This window comes from Lepus europaeus, chromosome 12 (genome assembly GCF_033115175.1).
Source record: "Lepus europaeus isolate LE1 chromosome 12, mLepTim1.pri, whole genome shotgun sequence".
In the NCBI taxonomy this organism is placed as follows: Eukaryota; Metazoa; Chordata; class Mammalia; order Lagomorpha; family Leporidae; genus Lepus; species Lepus europaeus.
This window is the reverse complement of record NC_084838.1, coordinates 1994572-2017430: the sequence shown is the minus strand read 5'-3', so window position 1 is coordinate 2017430 and position 22859 is coordinate 1994572. Positions and strand designations below refer to the sequence as shown.

The 22859-nt window shown below is 63.7% G+C and overlaps 1 protein-coding gene across 1 annotated transcript; it reads left to right on the top strand.

Annotated features, from left to right (window-relative positions):
* The first annotated feature begins 9251 nt into the window (after nt 1–9251).
* Nucleotides 9252–13355, top strand: LOC133771132 (histo-blood group ABO system transferase 2-like). Its single transcript, XM_062206866.1, has 4 exons — nt 9252–9286; nt 10147–10182; nt 10587–10721; nt 12665–13355. Exons 2-4 carry the CDS (start codon nt 10148–10150, stop codon nt 13353–13355), a joined length of 861 nt encoding a protein of 286 aa, XP_062062850.1. The 5' UTR covers nt 9252–9286; nt 10147.
* The last annotated feature ends 9504 nt before the right edge of the window (nt 13356–22859 follow it).

Genomic DNA, 22859 nt, shown 5'->3' with positions numbered 1-22859 from the left:
GGCAGGGCGGGGATCCAGGGCAGGCGCGGTGGGGAAGCTGGTGCCTGCCCAGCAGAGGGGGCCACTTTGTCCCCAGCTTCCTGCTGCTCGTCTGTCCCATGTTTGCCACCTCCCAGCTGGGTCTTTGGGCCTCAGTTTCCCTGGGTGACACGGGGACTATGTGGGGTGAGCCACAGCGGGGCCCTGAGGAGTGGGCTGCCCGGGACAAGACGTCTTGTTTAGTTTTCCTGTCCCCATGAAGGGACTCAGCCGCAGGCCTCACTTCCTGTGGCCTTGAACAAAACAATTTTCCATTCATAAAGGACCTTCTAGGTTCCATGTGGGTGTCTGTCCTGGTAGTGGCCCCGGCCGGGACCCCGCAGTGAGGTCACTCAGCAAACAACCAAATGCCCACTGTGTGCAGCCCCTTAGCAACTTCAGGGAACAGGGCAGACCAGCGCCCAGGCTTCCCCTCAAGTCGGGGAGTCAGCCCGTCCCCCAGAACCCAGCAGTGGGGACGAGGACATCACCGGCAATGCCCCCTGCCTGCTAGGGGGACACTTTCGGCCTGACGGTGAGGACAACCGAGCAGAGGAGTGGGTGGGTTTGGGGCCAGGAGGGAGGCTCCCGTCTCCACAGTGGACCGCCCACAACCCCAGCTGCCACACTTCCTGTGACCCCCACCAGAGGCCTGAGGTCAGGGGTGTTGCCTGCAGGAGGAGGGGGACGGCTGTGGGGGTGCTGGGCACCTGGGGAGCAGTGAGAATCTATCCCCTCCACAAGCTACCCCAGCCAGCCCGGCCCACCCACCCCATCTCAGGGGCCCCCCAGTGCGTCCTCCCACACCTGGGGCTGGACAATCTTCCCGGGGTCAGAGCGTGGGAGCGTGGGAGGGCAGGGGGCTGGAGAGGCCAGGCCCCTCACCCTGCTGCCCCTGGCCTGTCCCCAGCACTCTGCTCACTCGTGGGAACCTGGCTGCGCCTGGCCAGCCTGCATCAGCTGGGGCCTGCATCCAGCTCAGCATGGCTCTGTGCACCCCGGCACTCGGTGCCCACCTGCTCCTACCCCAGCTGGGGGACCTGGAGCCCACCCAAGTGTGAGGGAGGCCGGGCTGGGTGCGTGGGATCCTAGGAGGGGCTCGGCTGGTTCCCACTGGGAGGAGACTCCAGGGCTGGTGCTGGAGCTCTCGGGGCTGGGCAGGGTCCTGTCGTGGGCTCCGGGCGGCAGAGGCCCCTCTGTGTAGACCTGGAGGCGCCTCCTCCATCAGTTCCTGCATTCCTGAGCTTGGGTTTGGTGCCATCCCAGCCGGAGCCATGTCTGCCCCCTGCCGTCCGTCTCCCAGCCGCGGCCTGGGTGTCTTCGGCCCTAGTTGGTGAAGATGCGCCGGCCCTGGGGGCCCCTGGGTGGGCGGCTGATCCGCGGCGGGGACTATCCCGGACCCAGCTGGGTCAGCACCCTGGTCGGCCATTTCCGCGTGGGCTGATGTGGGCCCCGTTCTGGCCCTGGCCATGGTGAAGCCCCTGGCCACAGACGCAGCCTCGGCGCCTGGTCCCCCCAGAGCCTCCTTCCCCTCCGCCACCCTTGTGCTCAGTTCTCTTCCACGGCTGTGTCCCTCACTCCTGTGGTGCGGTGTTGCTGTCTCCACGGTGAAGTGGGGACTCAGGCGCTCAGTCCCTGCCCGTGCTGTGCCCCCCTCCCCTCCTGCACCCCGCCCAGCATCCGGCTCCCCTGGGGGCACCCACAGCCATCCTGGGCAGAGAGGGGAGGCCAGTGACCAGGGACACTGCCGTGGGTGGTTAGGACCCGGGTTCTGCAGGTGGACAGAGCAGCTGGAGCTTCCGTGTCCCCATCTGAGACCTGGGTTTGCAGCTCCCGGGGGGCGGGGCGCCGGGAACCCCCTGCACACACTGAGAGTCCCTGTGTGGGGAGGGGGCCTTTCTCCCTGCGGAGGGCGTCCTCGTGTTTCCTAGGAAGTTAGAAACCAGCCTGTGTGAGAGGGGCGGAGGGGAACAAAGTCTGCAGACCCAGCCCGGGGTCTCACACTGTGGAGTCCCGCCCAGGCCCTGCTAACTTAGAGGGGGTCTCAGCCCCCCCAGGGGAGCCCCCCAGGAGGATTCTCGCGGCTCAGCACCACTCGGGTCGCCTGGCCTGAAGACCTGAAGACGCGGAGCGGTGAACCCTCACATCCTTCCTCCAGGGCAGGGCCTGGGGGAGGCTCCTCTGTCCCGGCCAGCTGGGCTCCCCTCTGACAGCACCAAGCAGAACCCTGGGGGAGTCGCCTGATCCACACGCAGCAGCCCTGTGTCCTGGGGCGGGGGGTACTGGACCCCATGTGGACCCCTGCCCTTATCAGCCCCACTGGACCCCCTGTGGACCCCCTGTGGACCCTGTGCCCTTATCAGCCCCACTGGACCCGTGTGGACCCTGTGCCCTTATCAGCCCCACTGGACCCCCATGTGGACCCCTGCCCTTATCAGCCCCACTGGACCCCCGTGTGGACCCCTGCCCTTATCAGCCCCACTGGACCCCCGTGTGGACCCCTGCCCTTATCAGCCCCACTGGACCCCCGTGTGGACCCCTGCCCTTATCAGCCCCACTGGACCCCCGTGTGGACCCCTGCCCTTATCAGCCCCAGTCTGAACAGAGACCCCGCCCAGCTCTCCACTCTGCTGAGCCGCCCGCCCACCCGCCCGGCCGGCCAGGTGCATTGGCTCCATTTCACCAGGTGACCTCACTGTCCCCAGTTTGAGTGACCAGGCGCTCGCACTCACTCTGCCCCATCTGTTCTGAGAGCCCCACCCCATTAGACCTGCTGCCTTGCTCGCAACGGCTCTTTGTCTCACGCCGAATTGTTTCTTTTGTGCAGACAAGAACCTACCCCACCCATCTTCACCAACACTCGGCGCCTGGTGAACCGCGGCACCATCCACCATGGCAACCAGAGCGGCAACAGCGCCTGCCCCTGTGCCCACGGCCAGGACTCTGGCAGGAGAAGCCCATGGCAAACAGCCGAGGGATGCCGTGGGGAGTGATGTCCACAGCGTAGGAGAGGTGGGCAGCCGCCCGCCCGCACGGTGTCCGGTGGAGACTGGCTGTGCGTGGGGAAGCTAGGCAGGGTCCCTGAGCTCCTGCTTGGTGCCGGGCACTGGGCTCCTGACCTGCAGGGAGGTGGCTGTGGTCTTCACCTTGGGTCTCCTGCTATGTAAGCGCGAGGTCGGCTTCTCCCTGTCTCCAGAGGCCCTGCTAAAATCCGCCCGCCCACGTGAGCCTTGGCGGAGTTTGGGCCCCGACGTGTAGATGAGGTGCTGGGGACAAGTCACCAGGTCCTGAGTGGGGAGGCGGGACGGCCAGGTCGCAGGGAACGACCTTGCAGGGCTCCTTCCTGGCCGCGACCTCGCTGGGAGACCCCCCGGGCAGCGGTGGCCCTGGGGCGTGGACGCTGTCGGGCTGCTGGCTGCAGGAGGAGCTGTGGTGCCCGAGAGCCCCAGGCAGAGGGGCCTCCCAGGTGTTCCGGGGGGAACCACCGCGTCAGCTTTTGTTTTTTCAAAGATTTTACTTATACATTTGAAAAGCAGAGTTGCAGAGAGACAAAGGCAAAGAGAGAGAGAGGGAGAGGTCTTCATCCACTGGTTCACTCCCCAGATGGCCACAACAGCCAGGACTGGGCCAATCTGAAGCCAGGAGCCAGGAGCTTCCTCTGGGTCTCCCACACTGGTGCAGGGGCCAAGCACTCAGCCCATCTTCCGCTGCTTTCCCAGGCCACAGCAGAGAGCTGGATTGGAAGTGCAGCAGCCGGGACACAAACCAGAGCCCAGATGGGATGCTGGCACCACGGCGGGTAGTGGTACCCGCTGCGCCACAGCACGGGGCTGGTTGCACAAAGGCGCCCAGGGCCTCCATGACCTGCGTGGCCTCTCAGCCGGTTGGTGGGGGTTCGGCAGCTGCCCCTTCCACTCTGTAGAACTGCTGTTACCACGCCAGGCTTTCCCCTCCTCTGTTGAAGTCTGTGCCTGGTGGCTGATAAACGGACACGCCCCTCGGCCGCTCTCCGGGGTTTCCTGTCGAGAGCTGAGGGTCTCACCCAGAAACCTCGGAGCAGGGGCCACTGGAAGCCGGGAGCGTTCCTCTTACCCCGTGCCAGCTGCTTCACCAGGAGCCGGGGAGGTGGAGCCGGGCGCCTGCCCGAGGCTCTCAACACATAGGGGGCGAGAGGGCAGGTGGCATCTTGGGAGCTGTACTGCCCTTAATTGCAGACGCTGGACTCCACGTGGCTACTTCCTGCTGAGAGGGGGCCGCAGGGGCAGCGGGGCCCCCGGGGAAGGGGCGGGGAGCCTTGATCCAGCTGGTGGGGCAGCAGCCTGGTCTCAACCTGGGCTTGAGAGACAGCGTTGATGTTGGGACAAATTCAACAGGCCTGGTCCAAACAGCAGGACCATAAGGACGACCGTGACAGGCCCGAGGAGAGGGGCCGACCGTGCCCGCTCCCCCCATGCAGGGCCCACTGGCTGTGTCGCTGGTTTCGAGCCCAGGGCCGCTCCAGTGGAGTGAGACTTTTACTTTGCAGAAGGGGCATGGGGCATTGTGGCATCACAAGGACCCTGGCCGGAGCGAGGCACAGGGGAGGAGTCAGGCGACTCTTGCTTTGATAGGGAGGCCCGAGACTCCTCTGGCAGAGGTGTTGGGGTCCAGAGTGCAGCCTGAAAATGCTGTCCACAGAGAGAAAGAGGCCCCGTGTCCAGCGCAAAAGAAGCGAGCTGTGTGGCCCCCATCCCAACGCCCCAGAGCTCTCTCGCTGAGTCGGGAACCCCACCAGGGTGGAAGAACCTGGGCCCCCTCATCGGAACCGCCGTGCCCCGAGGAGTCAAGGTGGCATCCGGGGACAGCCCCACTGCCACCGAGCCCACTGGCCTGGCCGGCGGCCTCCCATAGGGGCGACCTCTTGCCCGGTGCCCGGCCTGGCTGCAGCGGAAGCAGGGCCAGCCGGGGCCTTGTTTTGGGTGCTGGGGTGCGGGTTCCGGAAGGCCGAGGCCAGCGTGTTCTATTTAGTTTTCCTGTCTCGTTTTCCAGCTCTTAGACCCCTAAAGGCCACATCCAGGAGCTCCCTCCAGAGCTTTCAGGCCTTTTCCTAGTGGTCGGTCCGAGTTTGCGTCGGCTACCGGGTGAGACTGGCTAACGACCGGGCGTGGTGATGCAGGGCCCCGGCCGGGCGGTTACAAGCAGAGCCGTGTGTTTCTGGACCACCTCTGTAAGGTGGAATGAAGACAGGACCGGGACCCTGGGGAGCGTCGCTGTCTGTCACAGTTGACGTACGTGTCAGTGTTCTGCGTAGTGTCCGGGAGACAAGCTGGCATACGCTTAAGTCTCCGTGTGCCCGAATATCCGGGCCCGGGCACTGCTGGGCTCCTGGTTTCCTGTCCTGGCCGTGGACCTGGCCGGCTGCCCAGCCAATCCTGGGCAAATCAGAAACCCGCCCAGGAGGCACAGGTGGGGAAGGAGCCAGCTTCTCCCTGCAGGTGGATCTGGCTCCGAGTCTGAGCACCGGCTGGGCCGACCTCCACCTCCCATGGCCTCTGCCTCCGCCTCCGGACCCCGGCCTGCAGGGCCCTGAGCAGCCATGGACGGCCGAGGTGAGCGGGAGCGGCGTGGGCCCCGGAGCTGGGCTGCGGTGCCCTCCGCGGAGTCTGACCGTCTCAACAGCTGCTCCAGCCGGAGGCTCAGAGGCGGCCTGGCCAGGACAGTGGGCAGAGCCCGGGGGTCTGGGGGCTGCTGTGTGGGGCGGGGTCTGCGAAGGGAGGAGGCGGTGGAAGGCAGGACGCGGCCGTGGCCGAGTTAGGGCAGGGGGCGGACCCTTGGCCGAGACGTCCTGCTGGGAGGGCAGTGCCTGTCCCCTGTCGCCTGCCCCCTGGACGGCCGGGTCAGCCGGCTGAGCTGCACTTCGTGCCCACTTTCCTTTCTCAAACGCCTGGGTGACGGGGCAGGCAGAGCCCACTGTTCTCCAAAGCGCCCATGCAGTTCCACACCACACCTGCCAGCCGGCCAGGCGTCCCCCCGGCCTGCAGCTCCCCCACCCCCCAGTGAGGCTCAAGGCCTTTTCACAAACGGCCTGCGAACAGCGCCGACACCGCCACCCTGTGCTTCTGAGACCTCACTTTTAGGGCAGATCTGGCTCACAGGAAACTGAAGGGGCAGGGATTTCCCACAGGCCCCCTGCCCCGCCGTCCACACCGCCCTCAGAGCGGCACACTGCCTGCAGCTGACAGCTAAAACCTGAGGCCTAAAAGAAAAACATCCGGGGGCCGGTGCTGTGATGAGGCTGTGACGCCGGCATCCCACACGGGCTCCGGTTCGAGTCCCGGCTGCTCCTCTTCCCATCCAGCTCCCTGCTGTGGCCTGGGAAGGCAGTGGAGGATGGCCCAAGTGCCTGGGCCCTGCACCCACATGGGAGACCCAGATGGAGCTCCTGGCTTCAACCTGGCCCAGCCCTGGTCATTGTGGCCATTTGGGGAGTCTGTCTGTCTGTCTGTCTCTCTCTCTCTCTCTCCCTCTCTCTGTCTGTAACTCTGCCTCTCAAATAAATAAATAGATCCTAAAAAAAAGTAGGTGCTGGCACTGTGGCATAGGGTAAGTCTCAGCCCGCAGTGCCAGCATCCCATATGGGCACCGGTTCCTGCCCCAGTAGCTCCTCTTCCAATCCAGCTCTCTGCTGTGCAAGACGGCTCACATGCCTGGGCCTCTGCACCTGCGTGGGAGACCTGGAGAAAGCTCCTGGCTCCTGGCTTTGGATCATCACAGCTCCGGCCATTGTGGCCATCTGCAGAGTGAACCAGCGGAAGGAAGGCCTCTCTCTCTCTCTCTCTCTCTCTCTCTCTCTCTCTCCCCCTCCCATTAGCTCTGCCTCTCAAATAAATAAATAAATAAATACTTTAAAGAAAACCAATAAGATTTCCCACCGCCAATGTCCCCCAGCTGTGCAGACAGGGGAGGTGCACACAGCTGCAGGTGCCCCCCCACCTCCCCTGCTGGGCTCCTGGAGTCCATTGTTCCGAGGGCACAGGACTCAGGTACTGGAGACACGGAGCAGGCGCTGAGACAGGAGCGCCCAGTGCCTAGGAAGGGGCCGACCTGGGGACAGCAGCCGGGCTGGGCCCCCATAGAAGCCTCTCAGGCACAGGTGACCTCCACCCTGTGAGCAGGCGACCCCCCCCCGCCCCACCCCCCGCCCCGAGCCCAGCAGTGAGCTGAAGGACGGCCCAGGGCAGGCGAGCAGGGGAAGGGCCCAGAGCCCTGGAGAGGCCAGAGGAGCCCTGGGCACTGAGCTCCAGGTGCCCTGGAGAGGCCGGAGGAGCCCCGGGCACTGAGCTGGGGGACAAATGGCTCCCCCCTCGGCACAGTGGGAGGAGAGCGGCGTGGAGCTGGGGCAGGAGATGCGGGGGCCGGGCTGGGGTGCCCCACCACCTGCTGGGGGCACCGCTGTGTGAGGCACCGGGAAGACAGGTGTGGTGGCAGGTGGGGGAGGGCTCATCGCCGCCCCCTGCTGTTCTCCAGGAAACTGCTGCCCCCTGCAGCCCCTGCTCCTCGGGCTCCTCTTCGTCCTGGTCTTCTTTGGGTAAGAAACGTGCGGGCGCTGCACGGGCGGGGGAGCAGCCTTAGACTGGGGGGCACCCCCAGCCGCTCACCCCAGCACCGCAGCAGTGGGGAGGGGCAGCAACGGCTGTCACTCAAGCTCCACCCCACCCTTCCCTTCTGCCCATCATAGTGGGGACACTGGGGAGGGCACTCTGACCTCCTGGGCACAGAGGGGGCACTGGGGAGGGCTCTCCATCCTCCTGGGCACAGAGGGGCACTGGGGAGGGCACTCCATCCTGGGCACAGAGGGGCACTGGGGAGGGCACTCCGTCCTCCTGGGCACAGAGGGGCACTGGGGCCGGGAGGGGGAAGCCGAGTCCCAGGGCCGGGCCGTGAGCTGCTTCCAGACAGAGGCTCCTGGAACCCCAGAGTGAGGTCACGGCCAGGGCTCCTGGGTATCTGCCGCACAGGGAGGGAAGGTGCTGGGGTGGCCTCAGGCTGCACACGCCCAGCAGGGGGACCCTGCAGCTGCCACGGGGCCCCCACACAGCCCCGGCCCCAGGATCCTCCCCCAGCCCACCTTGTGGCCACCTGGGCTGGGCTGGGACCTGGCAGCCTCCCAGGAGGCTGTGTGCTGTGTGCCGGAGGGGGACAGCGGGGCTGGGCTCTGTGTCCTGACCGCCCCCCCCCCCCCCCGCCCCGGCTCTTCCCGCAGCTACGGGTTCCTGAGCTCCAGACGCCCGATGCCAGGAGGCATGGGAGTCAGGCCTAGGTGAGTGGGGGTGGGGTGGGGTGCCGGCCTCAGGGCCTGGTCGCTGCTCCCTGGGCTCCCCCGCCCCTCCCCTCCAGGCTCTGCCCAGAGCAGCCCTGGCCCCTCCACGGCTTGGAAGGTCCCCAGGCACTGCTGCCCTCGGCTCTGGCTCCAGCCGCGACCTCCCTGTGCCCTACAGCCCTGACTCGGCCTCCCTGGGGGCCCTTTGTGGCCCCCGCCCCGCCCGTGCCCCTCGTCCTCGTGCCCTTCCACCCTCCCCAGGGTCGCCCCTGGCAGCGGCCCCGAGGCTTCCTCCCCTCTGCCTGCACCCACACCTGCACCTGACCGCGGCTGTCAGGGCTGCCCCGGTCTCCCCCTGTCCCGGCCTCTCTGCCCGCCCCCTCGGCCCTCACAGAAGCCACAGTGATGTTTCTGGATCAGGTGGTGGGGGGGCCCTTGGTGGTCTGGGCCCCCCCACCCCCTGCTCAGCCTCTGCAGCCCCTGCCCCACCCAGGCCCGGGTTCTGAGCGGCAGCCAGGGTGTCGTCCGCGGTACCCCAGGTGCCGCGTGGCCCTGGCCTTGGTCCGTCTGCGTCCCCCATGCCCAGGGCTGCTCTTGTCCTCACTGCTCTCGAGGTCCAGAGCTCCCTCTGCCCCCACCCCACGCAGGATGGGACCTCCCCGGGCACTGCCTGCCCTCCCGGGGCACTGGGCTCTGCCGCGCGGGTCGCCGGGGTCTCTCAGGCCACAGGCAGATGGCTGCAGGGCTGGTTTCTCTCATGCTGCTGGAAACCCCCGACACCCCAGGACTCCTGCCTGTGACCACGTCAGACCCCGCTGCACGCCCCGCCCTTCGCTGTCCCCCAGGGTCCCAGGTTCTGTGCACCTGGGCCCGGCCTCTGCTCCCGGTGCCAACCCCGGCTCCTGTGCTCTTGTTCTGCAGCGTGGCTGTTGGGGACCCCGACGGCCGGCCCGTGGTGGCCTTGTCCAGGTACGGTGGCCTCGTGCCGCCCCCAGCTGCGCATCCACCCTCGGCCTGGAGTCCTGCAGCCCCTTCCCAGCTCTGACCTTGCCCTCGTCCCACACGCCTGGGCGGCCGAGTGCGACCTGCGGGGTCTGCCCTGCTGTGTGTCCTGAGCTTTCTGCAGGCTGCGGCCACCAGCATGGGGAGCCCTGGCCAGGGTGTGGGGCCTGAGGCGGGGCATACAATGTGGGTGGGGTTTAAATGTGAGTGGGGCTGAAGTGGGGCGGGGCTGCAATGTAGGTGGGGTTTAAATGTGGGCGGGGCTGAATTGGAGGCAGGGCTGAAATGTGGGCGGGGCTGAAGTGGGGCGGGGCCGGCCCCGAACCTGGCTCTGGGCTCATCTGCATTTATCTGTGGAACACCCCCTGCACCTGCCGTAGCCCAGAGTCCTGGGGGGGGGGTCATCTGCCTGGCCGCTCCCTGTTCACCGCGGGGCTTCCAGAACCTTCATCTTCCCACCAGGTCCGACCCCGTGGACCTCTCCCTCCACATGTGCCTTTGGGGCCTGCGGGGTTCAGGTGGGGCCATCAGAGCAGCTCCTGTGACCGCTGAGCTGGCCGTGGTCGGCGCCTCTGCTGCCCCTCCCTGCCGCTCCCTGGACCATGTCCAGCCCCTCCCTGCCCACACGGACTCACACGGACCCCTTGGGCCCTCCCTGCAGCCTGCGGGGCTCGGTCCTCTCCCAGCTCACCGAGCCTGTCCTTCCCGGGGTCCCCGGATGGTGGCCGACAGGCACCACGTGGGCTCAGGCAGCGTGTGTGGGCCCCGTGCACGCCCCCGCGCCCGCACCCCGCCCCTCCCGGCACTCACCGCGCTGTGTCCTGCAGGATGCTGTACCCCCAGCCGAAGGCGCTGACTCCCTCGTGAGTGACGGGCGTGTCCTGGGGGTCGGGTAAGGGCGGGCACTGGGCCTGGGGGGGCGTCCTCTCCCGTGCTCTGCGGCCGAGCCTGGAGGCCCCGCAGTGCTCCTGTCCTCTGTCCCTGGCCCGGCCCCTGCTGTCCTTATCCCCCAGGGACCGCGGGGCTGTGGGGGGTCTTCCTACAGTGGGAGGGGCCTCCTGGTCCCGAGTGGGCAGCGGGGCTGGGGTGGGCTGAGCCGGCCGCGAGCCGCTGGCTGGAGTCTGGGTGTCCTCGGCTTGGTGCCCTGCCAAGTCCTCTGGAAGGGGCGGCCCTGGGGACCGAGGCCGAGTCGGGGTCCCGGGTGGGGGCGGCTGTGTTGCCCACCCTCCTGCCGGCCCCGCGTTGCTGCGTGGCTGTCCCCATGCAGACGGAGCGATGTCCTCGTGCTGACCCCCTGGCTGGCTCCCATCGTGTGGGAGGGGACCTTCAGCCCTGAGATCCTGGACGAGCAGTTCCGGCTGCAGAACGTGACCGTGGGACTGACCGTGTTTGCCGTCAAGAAGTGAGTGGGGGGCCGGACACCTCGGCCGTCCACGCCTGTCCTTCCGCCCAGGACTGGGGCAGGGTGGGGGCGGCTGTCTGCTCTCCTGGGCAGTGGACACTGTCGCCCACAGAGCCAGCGCGGTGGGTCCAGCAGGAGGGCTCAGGTGCAGGGGTGGGAGTCTAACCTGCCCGCCCGTCTGAGCTGCCGTGGGTGGGAGTCTATCTCTGCCCCGCCCATCTGAGCTGCCATGAGCCCACCCGCTGTGCCGCAGCTCCCTGCCCTCAGCTGGGGGCCCCTCCCCGACTGGAGGAGAGGTTAGGTGGGCGCAGCCGTGGACACCCCTGGGACAGTGCAGGACGGGGTGGCGTGTGCTGCTTGCAGCCTAGGAGGTCCTGTGTCCCCAGGGCCAGGTAGCCCGTGGCCACCTGGGGTTTGTGTTTGTGCTGACCCCAGCTCCCCGTGGCCTCCTGGGGCAGGTGTGACCCCAGCTCCCTGTGGTCACCTGGGGTGGGTGTGACCCCGGCTCCCCATGGCCTCCTTTGGCGGGTGTGACCCGATCCCCGTGGCCTCCTGGGGAAGGTATGACCCGCTCCCCGAGGCTGTCTAGGGCGGGTATGACCCCGTTCCCCATGGCCTACTGGGGCTGGTGTGACCCCAGCTCCCCGTGGCCTCCTGGGGCAGGTGTTACCCCAGCTCCCTGTGGCCTTCTGGGGCAGGTGTGACCGCAGCTCCCCATGGCCTCCTGGGGCAGGTGTGACCCCAGCTCCCTGTGCCCTCCTGGGGCAGGTGTGACCGCAGCTCCCTGTGGCCTCCTGGGACAGGTGTGACCCCAGCTCTCCGCGTCCTCCTGGGGCAGGTGTGACCCCCGCTCCCCGTGGCCGCCTGGGGCGGGTGTGACCCCTGCTCCCCGTGCCTTCCTGGGGCGGGTGTGACCCCAGCTCCCCATGGCCACCTGGGGTGGGAGTGACCCCCGCTCCCCGTGGCCTCCTGGGGTGAGAGTGACCCCCGCTCCCTGTGGCTGCCTGGGGAGGGTATGACCCTGCTCCCCGTGGCCTCCTGGGGCCAGTGTGACCCCACTCCCCATGGCCTCCTGGGGCAGGTGTGACCCCAGCTCCCCATGGCCTCCTGGGGCCGGTGTGACCCCAGCTCCCTGTGCCCTCCTGGGGCAGGTGTGACCCCAGCTCTCCGCATCCTCCTGGGGCAGGTGTGACCCCCGCTCCCCGTGGCCGCCTGGGGCGGGTGTGACCCCAGCTCTCCACATCCTCCTGGGGCCGGTATGACCCCCGCTCCCCGCGTCCTCCTGGGGCCGGTGTGACCCCGCTCCCCGTGCCCTCCTGGGGTCGGTGTGACCCCGCTCCCCGCGTCCTCCTGGGGCGGGTGTGACCCAGCTCCCCGTGCCCTCCTGGGGCCGGTGTGACCCCGCTCCCCGTGCCCTCCTGGGGTCGGTGTGACCCCGCTCCCCGTGCCCTCCTGGGGTCGGTGTGACCCCGCTCCCCGCGTCCTCCTGGGGCAGGTGTGACCCCGCTCCCCGCGTCCTCCTGGGGCAGGTGTGACCCCGCTCCCCGTGCCCTCCTGGGGTCGGTGTGACCCCGCTCCCCGTGCCCTCCTGGGGTCGGTGTGACCCCGCTCCCCGCGTCCTCCTGGGGCGGGTGTGACCCAGCTCCCCGTGCCCTCCTGGGGCGGGTGTGACCCCGCTCCCCGTGCCCTCCTGGGGCAGGTGTGACCCCGCTCCCCGCGTCCTCCTGGGGCAGGTGTGACCCCGCTCCCCGTGCCCTCCTGGGGCCGGTGTGACCCCGCTCCCCGTGGCCACCTGGGGCAGGTGTGACCCCACTCCCCGCGTCCTCCTGGGGCAGGTGTGACCCCGCTCCCCGCGTCCTCCTGGGGCCGGTATGACCCCCGCTCCCCGCGTCCTCCTGGGGCCGGTATGACCCCGTTCCCCGCCTGCCATCGCCTCCCTGCAGGTACGTGGCATTCCTGCGGCTGTTCCTGGAGACGGCGGAGCAGCACTTCATGGTGGGCCACCGCGTCACCTACTACGTCTTCACCGACCGGCCGGCCGACGTGCCCCGCGTGCCGCTGCGGGAGGGCCGGCGGCTGGCGGTGCTGGCCGTGCGCAGCCACGCGCGCTGGCAGGACGTGTCCATGCATCGCATGGAGACGATCAGCCGCTTCTCGGAGCAGCGCTTCCGCCACGAGGTGGACTACCTGGTGTGCGCCGACGTGGACATGAAGTTCCGGGACCACGTGGGCGTGGAGATCCTCAGCCCGCTGTTTGGCACCCTGCACCCCGGCTTCTACAGAGCCGACCGCCAGGCCTTCACCTACGAGCGGCGGCCGCGGTCGCAGGCGTACATCCCCCCGGACGAGGGCGACTTCTACTACATGGGGGCCTTGTTCGGGGGCTCGGTGGCCGAGGTGCAGCGGCTCACCAGCGCCTGTCACCAGGCCATGGTGCTGGACAAAGCCAACGGCATCGAGGCCGTGTGGCATGACGAGAGCCACCTCAACAAGTACCTGCTGTACCACAAGCCCACCAAGGTGCTGTCCCCCGAGTACCTGTGGGACCAGCAGCTGCTGGGCTGGCCCTCGGTCATGAAGAAGCTGAGGTTCGTGGCTGTGCCCAAGAACCACGAGGAGATGCGGAGCCCGTGAGGGGCTGGGGAGGGCGGGGCCTGGCCGCCTGCGCCCCTGCCCGGCCGCCCCGCGCCAGAAGCGGTTTTGGGAGAAAGGGGCAGGGGCTCCACTTCCTCTCCCCGTGGAGAGAGACGGCTGCAGCCGAGTTGCCCCGCGCACGTCCAGGCAGGCCAGCCCTCTGCCCCCCCAGAGACACGCACAACCATGTACACGTGGACACAGAGTTACACACAGATTAGACACATAGAATAGACATAGACACACACAGTAGAGACACGTGCACACACTCAGAGACAAGAACATGGGCACACAGACATGGACACAGGCACACCCACACAGACAAGAACATGGGCACACAGGTGCACACACAGACACGCATACACACTCAGACATGCTCATACGTGCACATACATGGGCACACAGACAAGAACACGGGCACACACAGACACACACACAGAGACATGCACAAACAGCCCTAGTCTGTGCCTTGGGCACAGGCCCCCGGCGGCTGCCAGCACCGGTGTTGTGTGCCCGGCCTTCCCCATCCTCTTGCTGACCGTCCTGCCCCAAGCAGTCCTGGGTGTTCAGGGCTGTTCTGGGCTGAAAACCTTGAGGGATAAACCCGCTGCTGGCTGCTGCAGACAGAATGAGGCTGGGGGACAGCTAGGGGACAGCCTGGCCGCAGAGCAGCCCGCAGCCCTGGTCAGAGTGTCTGGGGCGTTCCCAGAATCAGAGCTTCAGATCCAGTCTTTGACCTCGTGACTTCTGGCTGGGCCCCCCAAGCCTTCAAAGGCCTTGGCGCCCATCTCAGAGATAATAGCTAATTAGGTTCACTTAGAGTATATAAAGTGTGTTATCAAGTTATAAAACCATAACCTTCAATTTACATTTATATTAGTATCACCTTGATATAAATGTTTTAACGATTATATGATCCTGTTATAAAAGTCTAGTTGTCCTACATTATCAGTCATACTTGTTATCTTGATAATAATAATTAAAAAACCTGGGACATTTAAAGTGCCTCTCCCATCATAGGCCCAGAAGCTACAAAGATTAAATAGTTTTCAAAACTCTCTTTGAGGGGCCAGCGCTGTGGCGTAGTGGGCTAAGCCTCTGCCTTTGGTGCTGGCATCCCATATGGGCACCGGTTCAAGTCCTGGCTGCTCCTCTTCTGATCCAGCTCTCTGCTATGGCCTGGGAAAGCAGTAGAAGATGGCCCAGGTTCTTGGGCCCCTGCACCCACATGGGAGACCTGGAGGAAGCTCCTGGCTTCAGATTGGCCCAGTTGCAGCCATCTGGGGAGTGAACCAGCAGATGGAAGATCTCTCTCTCCCTCCCTCTCTCTGTCTGTAATTCTGCCTCTCAGATAAATAAATAAACCTTAAAAAAAACCTTCTGGCTGGCACCATGGCTCACTTGGTTGGTCTTCTGTCTGTGGCGCCGGCATCACATGTGGGCGCCGGATTCTGTCCTGGTTGCTCCTCTTCCAGTCCAGCTCTCTGCTGTGGCCCGGGAAGGCAGTGGAGGATGACCCAAGTGCTTGGGCCCTGTACCCGCATGGGAGACCAGGAGGAGGCACCTGGCTCCTGGCTTTGGATCGGCACAGCGCCGGCTGTGGTGGCCATTTGGGGAGTGAACCAACGGTAGGAGGACCTTTCTCTCTGTCTCTCTCTCTTTCACTGTCTAACTCTATCTGAAAAAAAAAACAAACAAACAAACAAACAAAAAAAAACAACAAACAACCTTCTGTGCTTTTTTGAAATTGCCACATCCAGTAAACATACGTGGCTCTTGTTGGTTAATGGCTTCATCGTTTTTACCGTGGCTCTGGTATGGGATAAGGTAGCTGAGCCGCAGGTCCCGAAGCACGAGCCCCTCCACCCTGTGTGATCGCTCCCTGCTGTCTGCCAGAACACCCCCTTCCCCAGAATACCTTATTTTCATCTGGGACCTGGGGAAAAGTCGCCATGGAACGCTGTGTATGAAGCTGCACTCGGAATTAAACCCCGGGGGTCAGGAGCTCCCAGGCGGCCACGTTCCCTCGTCCAAGGAGGCAGTGGGAAGAGCTCCTCCCTCTTTCCCCGGAGGCCAACATCAACGCAGGTGCAGGGCTGCTCCCTCTCTGCCTCCCTCCTTCCCTTTCTCCCCCTGGTCCACTGTGCCCACGTGCGTGTACACACATGTACATGAGTGCATGCGTGTGCATATGCGTGGGTGTGCGTGTATATGTGTGCGTGTGTGCCTGCACGCTTTCTCACCTTCCAGCTAAGCTTCAGCACGTGGTGCACCACATCCGGGCCTGTACTTAGAAGGCCAGGGCCTGGAGGAGGAAGCAGACCCCACCCCCACCCCCCACCTGGGCCACGCAGTCCTTTGCCATCCACAGCCCTGGTTCCACAGAAGCACTCGCGGTCGCGTCCGTAGGGAAGACTGAACAGGAGTTGTGAGGACAGGTTGCTGACAGACGGCCAGTTACTGACAGGTTTTCAAGGTTTTGTAAGAAAACTGAGGGCTGGGAAAGGCGGCTGATAGGGATCAAAGGAAAAAACCAATGAGACGCTGGAAAGCAACACAATTTGTAGATTCCACTCCTCCTCCTCCTCCTCCTCCCCCTCCTCCCCCTCCCCCTCCTCCCCCTCCTCCCCCTCCCCCTCCTCCCCCTCCTCCTCCTTCTTCTATAGGCAGAGTTAGTGAGAGAGAGACAGAGAGAAAGGTCTTCTTTTTCCATTGGTTCACCCCCAAAATGGCCGCCACAGTCAGCGCACTGATCCGAAGCCAGGACCCAGGTACTTCCTCCTGGTCTCCCATGCAGGTGCAGGGCCCAAGCACTTGGGCCATCCTCCACTGCCTTCCCGGGCCACAGCAGAGAGCTGGACTGGAAGAGGAGCAACTGGGACAGGACCGGTGCCCCAACCGGGACTAGAACCCGGGGTGCCGGCGCCGCAGGCGGAGGATTAGCCTAGTGAGCCGCGGTGCCGGCTCCACGCCCTCTGTGTGAACATTGCTGGTTCTGTAGCCCAGTGCTTCCTCTTCCAGATCCAAGAAGCCTTTCCCTTTGCCTCGATTAATTCCTCTACAATTCAGGTCTTTCCTGGCGGAAATGCGACCGTCTCCACGAGTTCACTAGAAGTTTCTCATCCTCATAACAAAATATAGTGAAAAACATCGGCATTGGTAACACAACTTACACAAATAACCAATCAACAAACTAGAATATTAGAACTTTAGAGCATAATTTTGTTCATTGCTTTATTTTTTAAAGATTTATTTTATTTATTTGAAAGAGTTACAGAGAGAGGTCTTCCATCCACTGGTTCACTCCCCAAATGGCCACAGAGGCCAATCCCAAGCCAGGAGCCAGGAGCTTTTTCTGGGTCTCCCACGTGGATGCAGGGGCCCAGGCACTCGGGCATCTTCCACTGCTTCCCCAGGCCGCAGCAGGGAGCTGGATTGGAAGTGGAGCAGCCGGGACTTGAGCAGGTGCACATAGGGGATGCTGACATTGAAGGAGGCAGCTTAACCTGCTGTGCCACAGTGCTGGCCCTGGGAATTTAATTTTCTAATTGACGTGGGAGTCACATACTCTGCACTGAATTCCCACACAGGACCCCTACCCTGGAAGAGATGTGTCCTTGCGGGAGTTAGTGGTAAACCTCCCCCAGAAATGCTCCTTGTCTTCAGCCCGCCAGGTGGGCGATGTTCGTGCCTCCCTCCAGCTCTTGGTGGATCCTGAATGTCCCATGCTTGGCAGGGATTTGCTCCTACCCCAGCTGCTTCTCCCCGGTTCTTTGCTCCCAAGGTGAATCATGTGTGGATGCCAGCAGGCACTGGGGCAAGTCCAGCGGGATGGTCTTCCTGCTGAAATAAGAGAGTAGAGCCTCACGTCGGGCCCCACCTGCTGTCCCCAGCACCCTCCGCTTAAAGGAAAGACAGCATTTCTCACAGCCAGAAGCCAGGTGGGTACTGAAACCCGTTATTGGCACATCACTCATAGAGTCCTGGTTCTGTGGGATTCTCCCGGAACCACCCCAGTTTGCTGGTTTTATGGCCAGATGGGGGATCTATATGGACAGGATCTCAGGGCTGTCATTCCGTTCCACCGTCCTGTGTCAAATCCCCACACTGCGCTGACACAGACGCCTGGTGGACCTTGTGCTGCCCAGTTCTGGACCCACAGGATGCTTCCTTCTGCCTACCACGCCATCAAGACTCCCAGTATCTGTTCATCTTTGAATGGACTGATCTGTCCTAGACACAACTAAATACTGCACATGGCAGTCCTCCCTCAGGGCTTCAGGGACAGCCCTCGCCCGCTGAGAACGCCCTCACAGAGGCCTAGGGACATCACAGACGATGAAACCCCCAAGGACCTTTCTGGGAATGGGGTTCCAGGATGTGGGGTAATAGCCAAATCCTTCTGTGAGGCCTTAAAAAGTTATGAAAGAGACCACTTCATTGGGTAGGAAAACAACCTAAGGCTTCTCAAAAGATTATAGACCTACTAGCAGAGACTCCAGTACTAGGACTCCGGAATACAGACACGCTGCCCACTGTCTGTGTCACAGAAACGGGGACACACTCACCCTGAAACGGTCGGCGTTCACAACCAGTGGCCGATTTTTTTAAGCAACTAGATTCAGTCACCACAGGCTAGCCTGCATTTTTTAAAAAAATATTTACTTATTTATTTCAAAGTCAGAGTTACACAGAGAGAGGAGAGGCATAGGTAGAGGCAAAGAGAGAGAGAGAGAGAGAGAGAAAGAGAGAGAGGTGTCTTCCATTCGCTGGTTCACTCCCCAGTTGGCTGCATTGACCAGAGCTGAGTCGATCCGAAGCCAGGAGCCAGGAGCTTCCTCAGGTCTCCCATGCAGGTGCAGGGGCCCAAGGACCTGGGCCATCTTCCACTGCTTTCCCAGGCCACAGCAGAGAGCTGGATCGGAAGTGGAGCAGCCAGGACTTGAACCAGCGCCCACATAGGATGCTGGCACAGCAGGCGGTGGCTTCACCCACTTCACCACAGCGCTGGCCCCAAGTCTGTGTGGTTAAGGGCAGTCACTGCTATAGTCCATTTAGTGGAGGATACGGCCAGGCTGGCTTTAGGCCAAAACTTGAAGTTCAAACTCTGCATCACGTACAAGGAGCTCTAGAGATGAAAGACAGTGGCTACCAGAAGGGCAGCTTCCTGAACACCAGGTCAGACTCTTCTGATAACTCCCAAAGTAAACCCACTCCTTCACCCAGCTACCGGCCGCCATCCTGGGGACTGGAGATCTCTGTGTGCACAGACCGCAGAGCAGGTGTATCCCAGCAGACCTGGGCTGCCAGCAGAGCCTCGGGGAAATCCGCGGAAGGCAGCAGGGAGAAAGGCAGACATGCGACAGCGGCTTCTGCACGGAGGACAGAGCTCAGGCGGCACCAGGGCTCACGCACAGAACCTTCCAAGCAGGGCACCGGCAGAGTCGATATTTAACCAGACTCCAAACACGCGTTCCTTGTGTTACACACACACGAGGCGGTTTGCAAAGGCAGAGCGTTCCTGACTGCAAAGCACGCCCCATTCAGCGCGGGCCGAGACTCTGCCTCTCCTCCACGTACTTCTGGGGCCTCTGGAAGTGGCCGCTGTCCATGTCCGGGGATACCAAACGGGAAGTAGCTAAAGCAGAAGCGAGAACACCCAACAGGCTGCCGCTCGGGAGGCGGGGAAGCCGCCGTAGTACTTCAGCCTGTAGGGGGAGCCGCAACTCCTGACTGCGCCAGGCCCAAGCCAGAATGACCTCAGCACCGAGGTCCAGCAGGGGTGGACTTTAAATCCTGAGGCCATGCTCTGGCCTCTCAGCGGACAATGACCAAGGACATGTGGGACTCCACCCAGCTGGGAAGAGGGGGCCTCGCATGGACAGTTTCTGGGGTACTTGGAGGGAAAGCACCTCACAAGCCTCCAAGGGAACCAACAGTCCTGTCCCTCTGTCCACAGATACACCTGCTGGTCACAGCCGACCGCCCCCTCACCCACTCCTGAGCAAAGGGGAGGAGCTCCCCTAAGTGCAGCCTGGCAGGTGAGCTTCACTCACAGGACCATGGTGGACAGGTACCTCCGTCGCTGGCACCGGCACATGACGGGGGAGGGTTCACGAGGAAGCCCTGCATTCCATGTGTTGGGCTCCCCAGGGCTCCACAGCGACCACGGGCCAGTGTGTCTCTAAATAACTCTTGCTGTAGGGATCTACTCTCATCTCCACGTATCTTGGACAACCCAATCTCCAGGTGAGGTTTCCAAGGCTAGCTTTAGTATTAAAAGGACTCTGTTGGGGCGCGCCCGAACCCCAGAGTCGCAGCACCGTGGCCGCGGCTCCAAGCAGGGTGCACACCGCAGAGGGGCCTCGTCGCCTCTGGGGGGCTGCGGGTGCCCCCGGGAGTCCCTGGGGTCCCCGGCTGACCCCACCCTCACCTCCCCGCCCCCCGCAGACCGCGGCAGGGGCGCCCAGCACCGCACACACACTCATCCAGGGGATGAAGGTGGAGGGGATGAAGCAGTTCCACGACTCGCGCATCCGCTTCCCGCTCCCGCACCGCCTGCTGCGGCGCCAGCACAAGCCGCGCTTCTCCGCCAAGAGGCCCAGCACCTTCTAGGCCCGCGCCCCAATAAACGCCCGGGCCGTGGAAAAAAAAAAAAAAAAAAAAAAAAAAAGGACTCTGCTGGGGTCAGCACTGTGTTGTAGTGGGTAAAGCGCCAGCGTTCCATAGGGGCACCAGTTCGAGTCCTGGCTGCTCCTCTTCCCACCCAGCTCTCTGCTGTGGCCTGGGAAAGCAGTGGAGGATGGCCCAGGTCCTTGGGGCCCAGACGGAGCCTTCTCCTTCCTGGTGGACTTAAACGCTCATCGCCGGGGTCGATGCATTCTCTCTGCGTCTTTAAGAATGACATCATTTTGTCTTTTACATGTAGGTCTGTGACCCGTTTGGAGCTCATGTTTGTGAAATGTTTGTGTGTGTGCAGTGTGTATGGTAAATGTGTGTGTGTTTTGTGTGTGATGTGGGTGATGTGTGCATTGTATGTAGGCTGCATGTATTGTGTTGGACACTGTGTGTAGTGTCTGTGGTGTGTGTACTGTGTATGTAGTGCCAGTCACTGTTTTGTGTGTAGTGTATGTATTGTGTGTAACATGCATTGTGTGTGTAGTGTATGTGTTTTATGTGTCTTGTATGTGTGTATGGTAAGTGTAGTGTGTGGTGTGTATAGTGTATCGGGTGTGTAGCATGTGTGTTGTATGTGCAGTGTTGGAGTGTGTAGTGTGTGTAGTAGGTATTGTGTGTCTGGTGGGTATTGTGTGTGTGTAGTGTGTCTTGTGTGTATTGTATGTGTGCTGGACATGTACTGTGAGTAGTGTGTCTGTTGTGTGTTGTATGTGCAGTGCTTGTGGAGTGTAGCGTGTGTGTGCAGTGGGTGCGTCATGTGTGTAGTAGGCTCTGCGTGTGTCGCACGTGCAGTGGGGGCACTGCACGTGTGTTCTGTGTGCGTGTCTCCCTTGTGGTGCCATTGCCCCACACACGGATGAAGAAGAAAAGCCCCTATCGCGTTGCATTTGCTCCTGGGTCAAACAACTGGCTGCCCCTCTGGGTGCACATTTTGGGCCCTTACATCCTGTTCGTGAAGATGCACTGGCCCTGGGTGGAGGGGCCCCTGGTGAGGGCGGCTGATCCACGGCCAGGACATCCCTGGCCCATCCCTGGCCGTTTCCACATCCGCCGATCTGGGCCGCGTGCTGGCCCGGCCGTGGTGAAGCAGCTGCAGTGGCCGCAGACCCAGCCCGGCGCAGCCTCGGGGCCTGGTCCCCCCAGGGCCGCCGCCCCCAGAGCCCTCCCCTCCCCCACCCTTTCTGTTCAGTTCTCTTCCTGGGGGTGTCCCTCTCACTCGTGCTGTGTAGCCCCTCCCCTCCCCCACCCCGCCCAGCACCCGGCTCCCCTGGGGGCACTCACAGCCATCCTGGGGCAGGGAGGGAGGCCCTGCTTGTCCAGGGAGCATCGGCTGCTGGGTGGGACCAGGGACCCAGGGAAGCAGGGACGCTGCCATGGGCTGGGCCGGCGCCCCCTGGTGGCCAGCGACAGGGCTCTGAGGGCGCACACAGTGGCTGCGTGGGACCCTCTGTGTCCCCAGCTGTGACCCGGGTTCCCAGCGCTCACTAGAGGGAGCTGTGGAGCTGGGGGATGTGGCGCTGGGGCTCCGGGCACACACTGAGAGCCCAGGGTGAGGACCCCACACGTGAGGGTCCACACGGGGAGGGTGGCCTTTCCCCCAGCGAGGCTGTCATCCCACGACCCTCGTCACCATCCGTCACTGTGACGGGAGCTGTGACAGTGTCCGTTCCTTGTCCCGTGCCCGGGACAGTGGCAGGAGAAGTCCAGCAGTGAGGGACTCCGAGGTGGGGCAGGCAGCGGGGTCCACGCACTGAGGAGAAGGCGGGCGGGGCCGGGACGCACCTGGGTGGCGACCTGCCAGGTGTCCAGGTGAAAACTGGCCCTGGAGGCCGGTGTGGAAGCCGAGCCACACCGAAGAAGCCGGGAGACCGGAGCTCCACGCTGGTCTCCCACGTGGGCGACGGGGCTGAAGGCCTCGTGCCCTCACCCGCCCCTCCCCAGGCTGTGCACCCACAGGGAGCTGGACTGGAGCAGTGGGGCTGTGACTGCAACAGCGCTGGGACAGCAGAGCAGGTGTCCCCGCCCGCGCCGCCAGGGACCCGGGGACACGGAGACCCTCGTCCTCCGGGCCTGGGGCTGGGCGTGCTGCAGCCACCGCCAAGTCCACCAGGCGGCGCTCGCAGGCCGCGCCCCTCCCGCGCCTCGCCCGCCCGGGGCCGCTGGAATCCAGGTCCCGCAGCAGCTGGAGGCTCAGAGCAGCGTCACTCCCAGGAACCAAGACCGCAGCAGCCCGGTGCGTGTCGCTGGAACCCCGACCCAGGTTCTGCACGCAACGGAGCTCTGCTCAGCCACTGGCGAGGTTTGGGGCACACGTGGTGACACGGAGGAGCCTTGGAGACCGTGGCTCAGGAAGAAAGCCTGGCAGAGGATCCCGTGTGACCCGGGCCCCTCACAGAGGCCCCGTGTGACCCGAGCCCCTTCCCAGCAGTGCCCAGCACAGAGACGTCTACAGGGACAGGAAGTGGATCTGTGTCTCCACGTGCTGGGGGCAGGGACTGGGACGAGGGACTGTTTTGGGGTGATGGGGGTGCTGTAGGGCTGCCCGGTGCCGACGCTCACACAGCCCCACGGTCACGGACACGTGCACTTCACCTGCTCAGAGGCTGTGTCATGTCAGTCAGCTCCGTGTCATCACAGCCACAAGAGAAAGCCGTCAGAAGTGACTGTGCCCCGTGAGTGAGGCAGAGGAGCAAGAGAGAGCTGACGGCCCCCTTACGGCGGGCAGCTGGGGGAGTTCAGGGTCACCGCTCCCCCGAGGAACCCCAGCTGAGCGCCCATCGAGGGCTGGGCAGTGGCTGCTCCACCCGGGCAGGTGCCCTCCCCAGA

Bases quoted from the DNA above. Each gene is read 5' to 3' on its own strand.
- LOC133771132 (XM_062206866.1), top strand. From the start codon at position 10,148: ATGCTGTACCCCCAGCCGAAGGCGCTGACTCCCTC. The intron at 10,183-10,586 runs GTGAGTGACGGG...GTCCCCATGCAG, and splicing joins CCGAAGGCGCTGACTCCCTC to ACGGAGCGATGTCCTCGTGC. The intron at 10,722-12,664 runs GTGAGTGGGGGG...GCCTCCCTGCAG, and splicing joins ACCGTGTTTGCCGTCAAGAA to GTACGTGGCATTCCTGCGGC.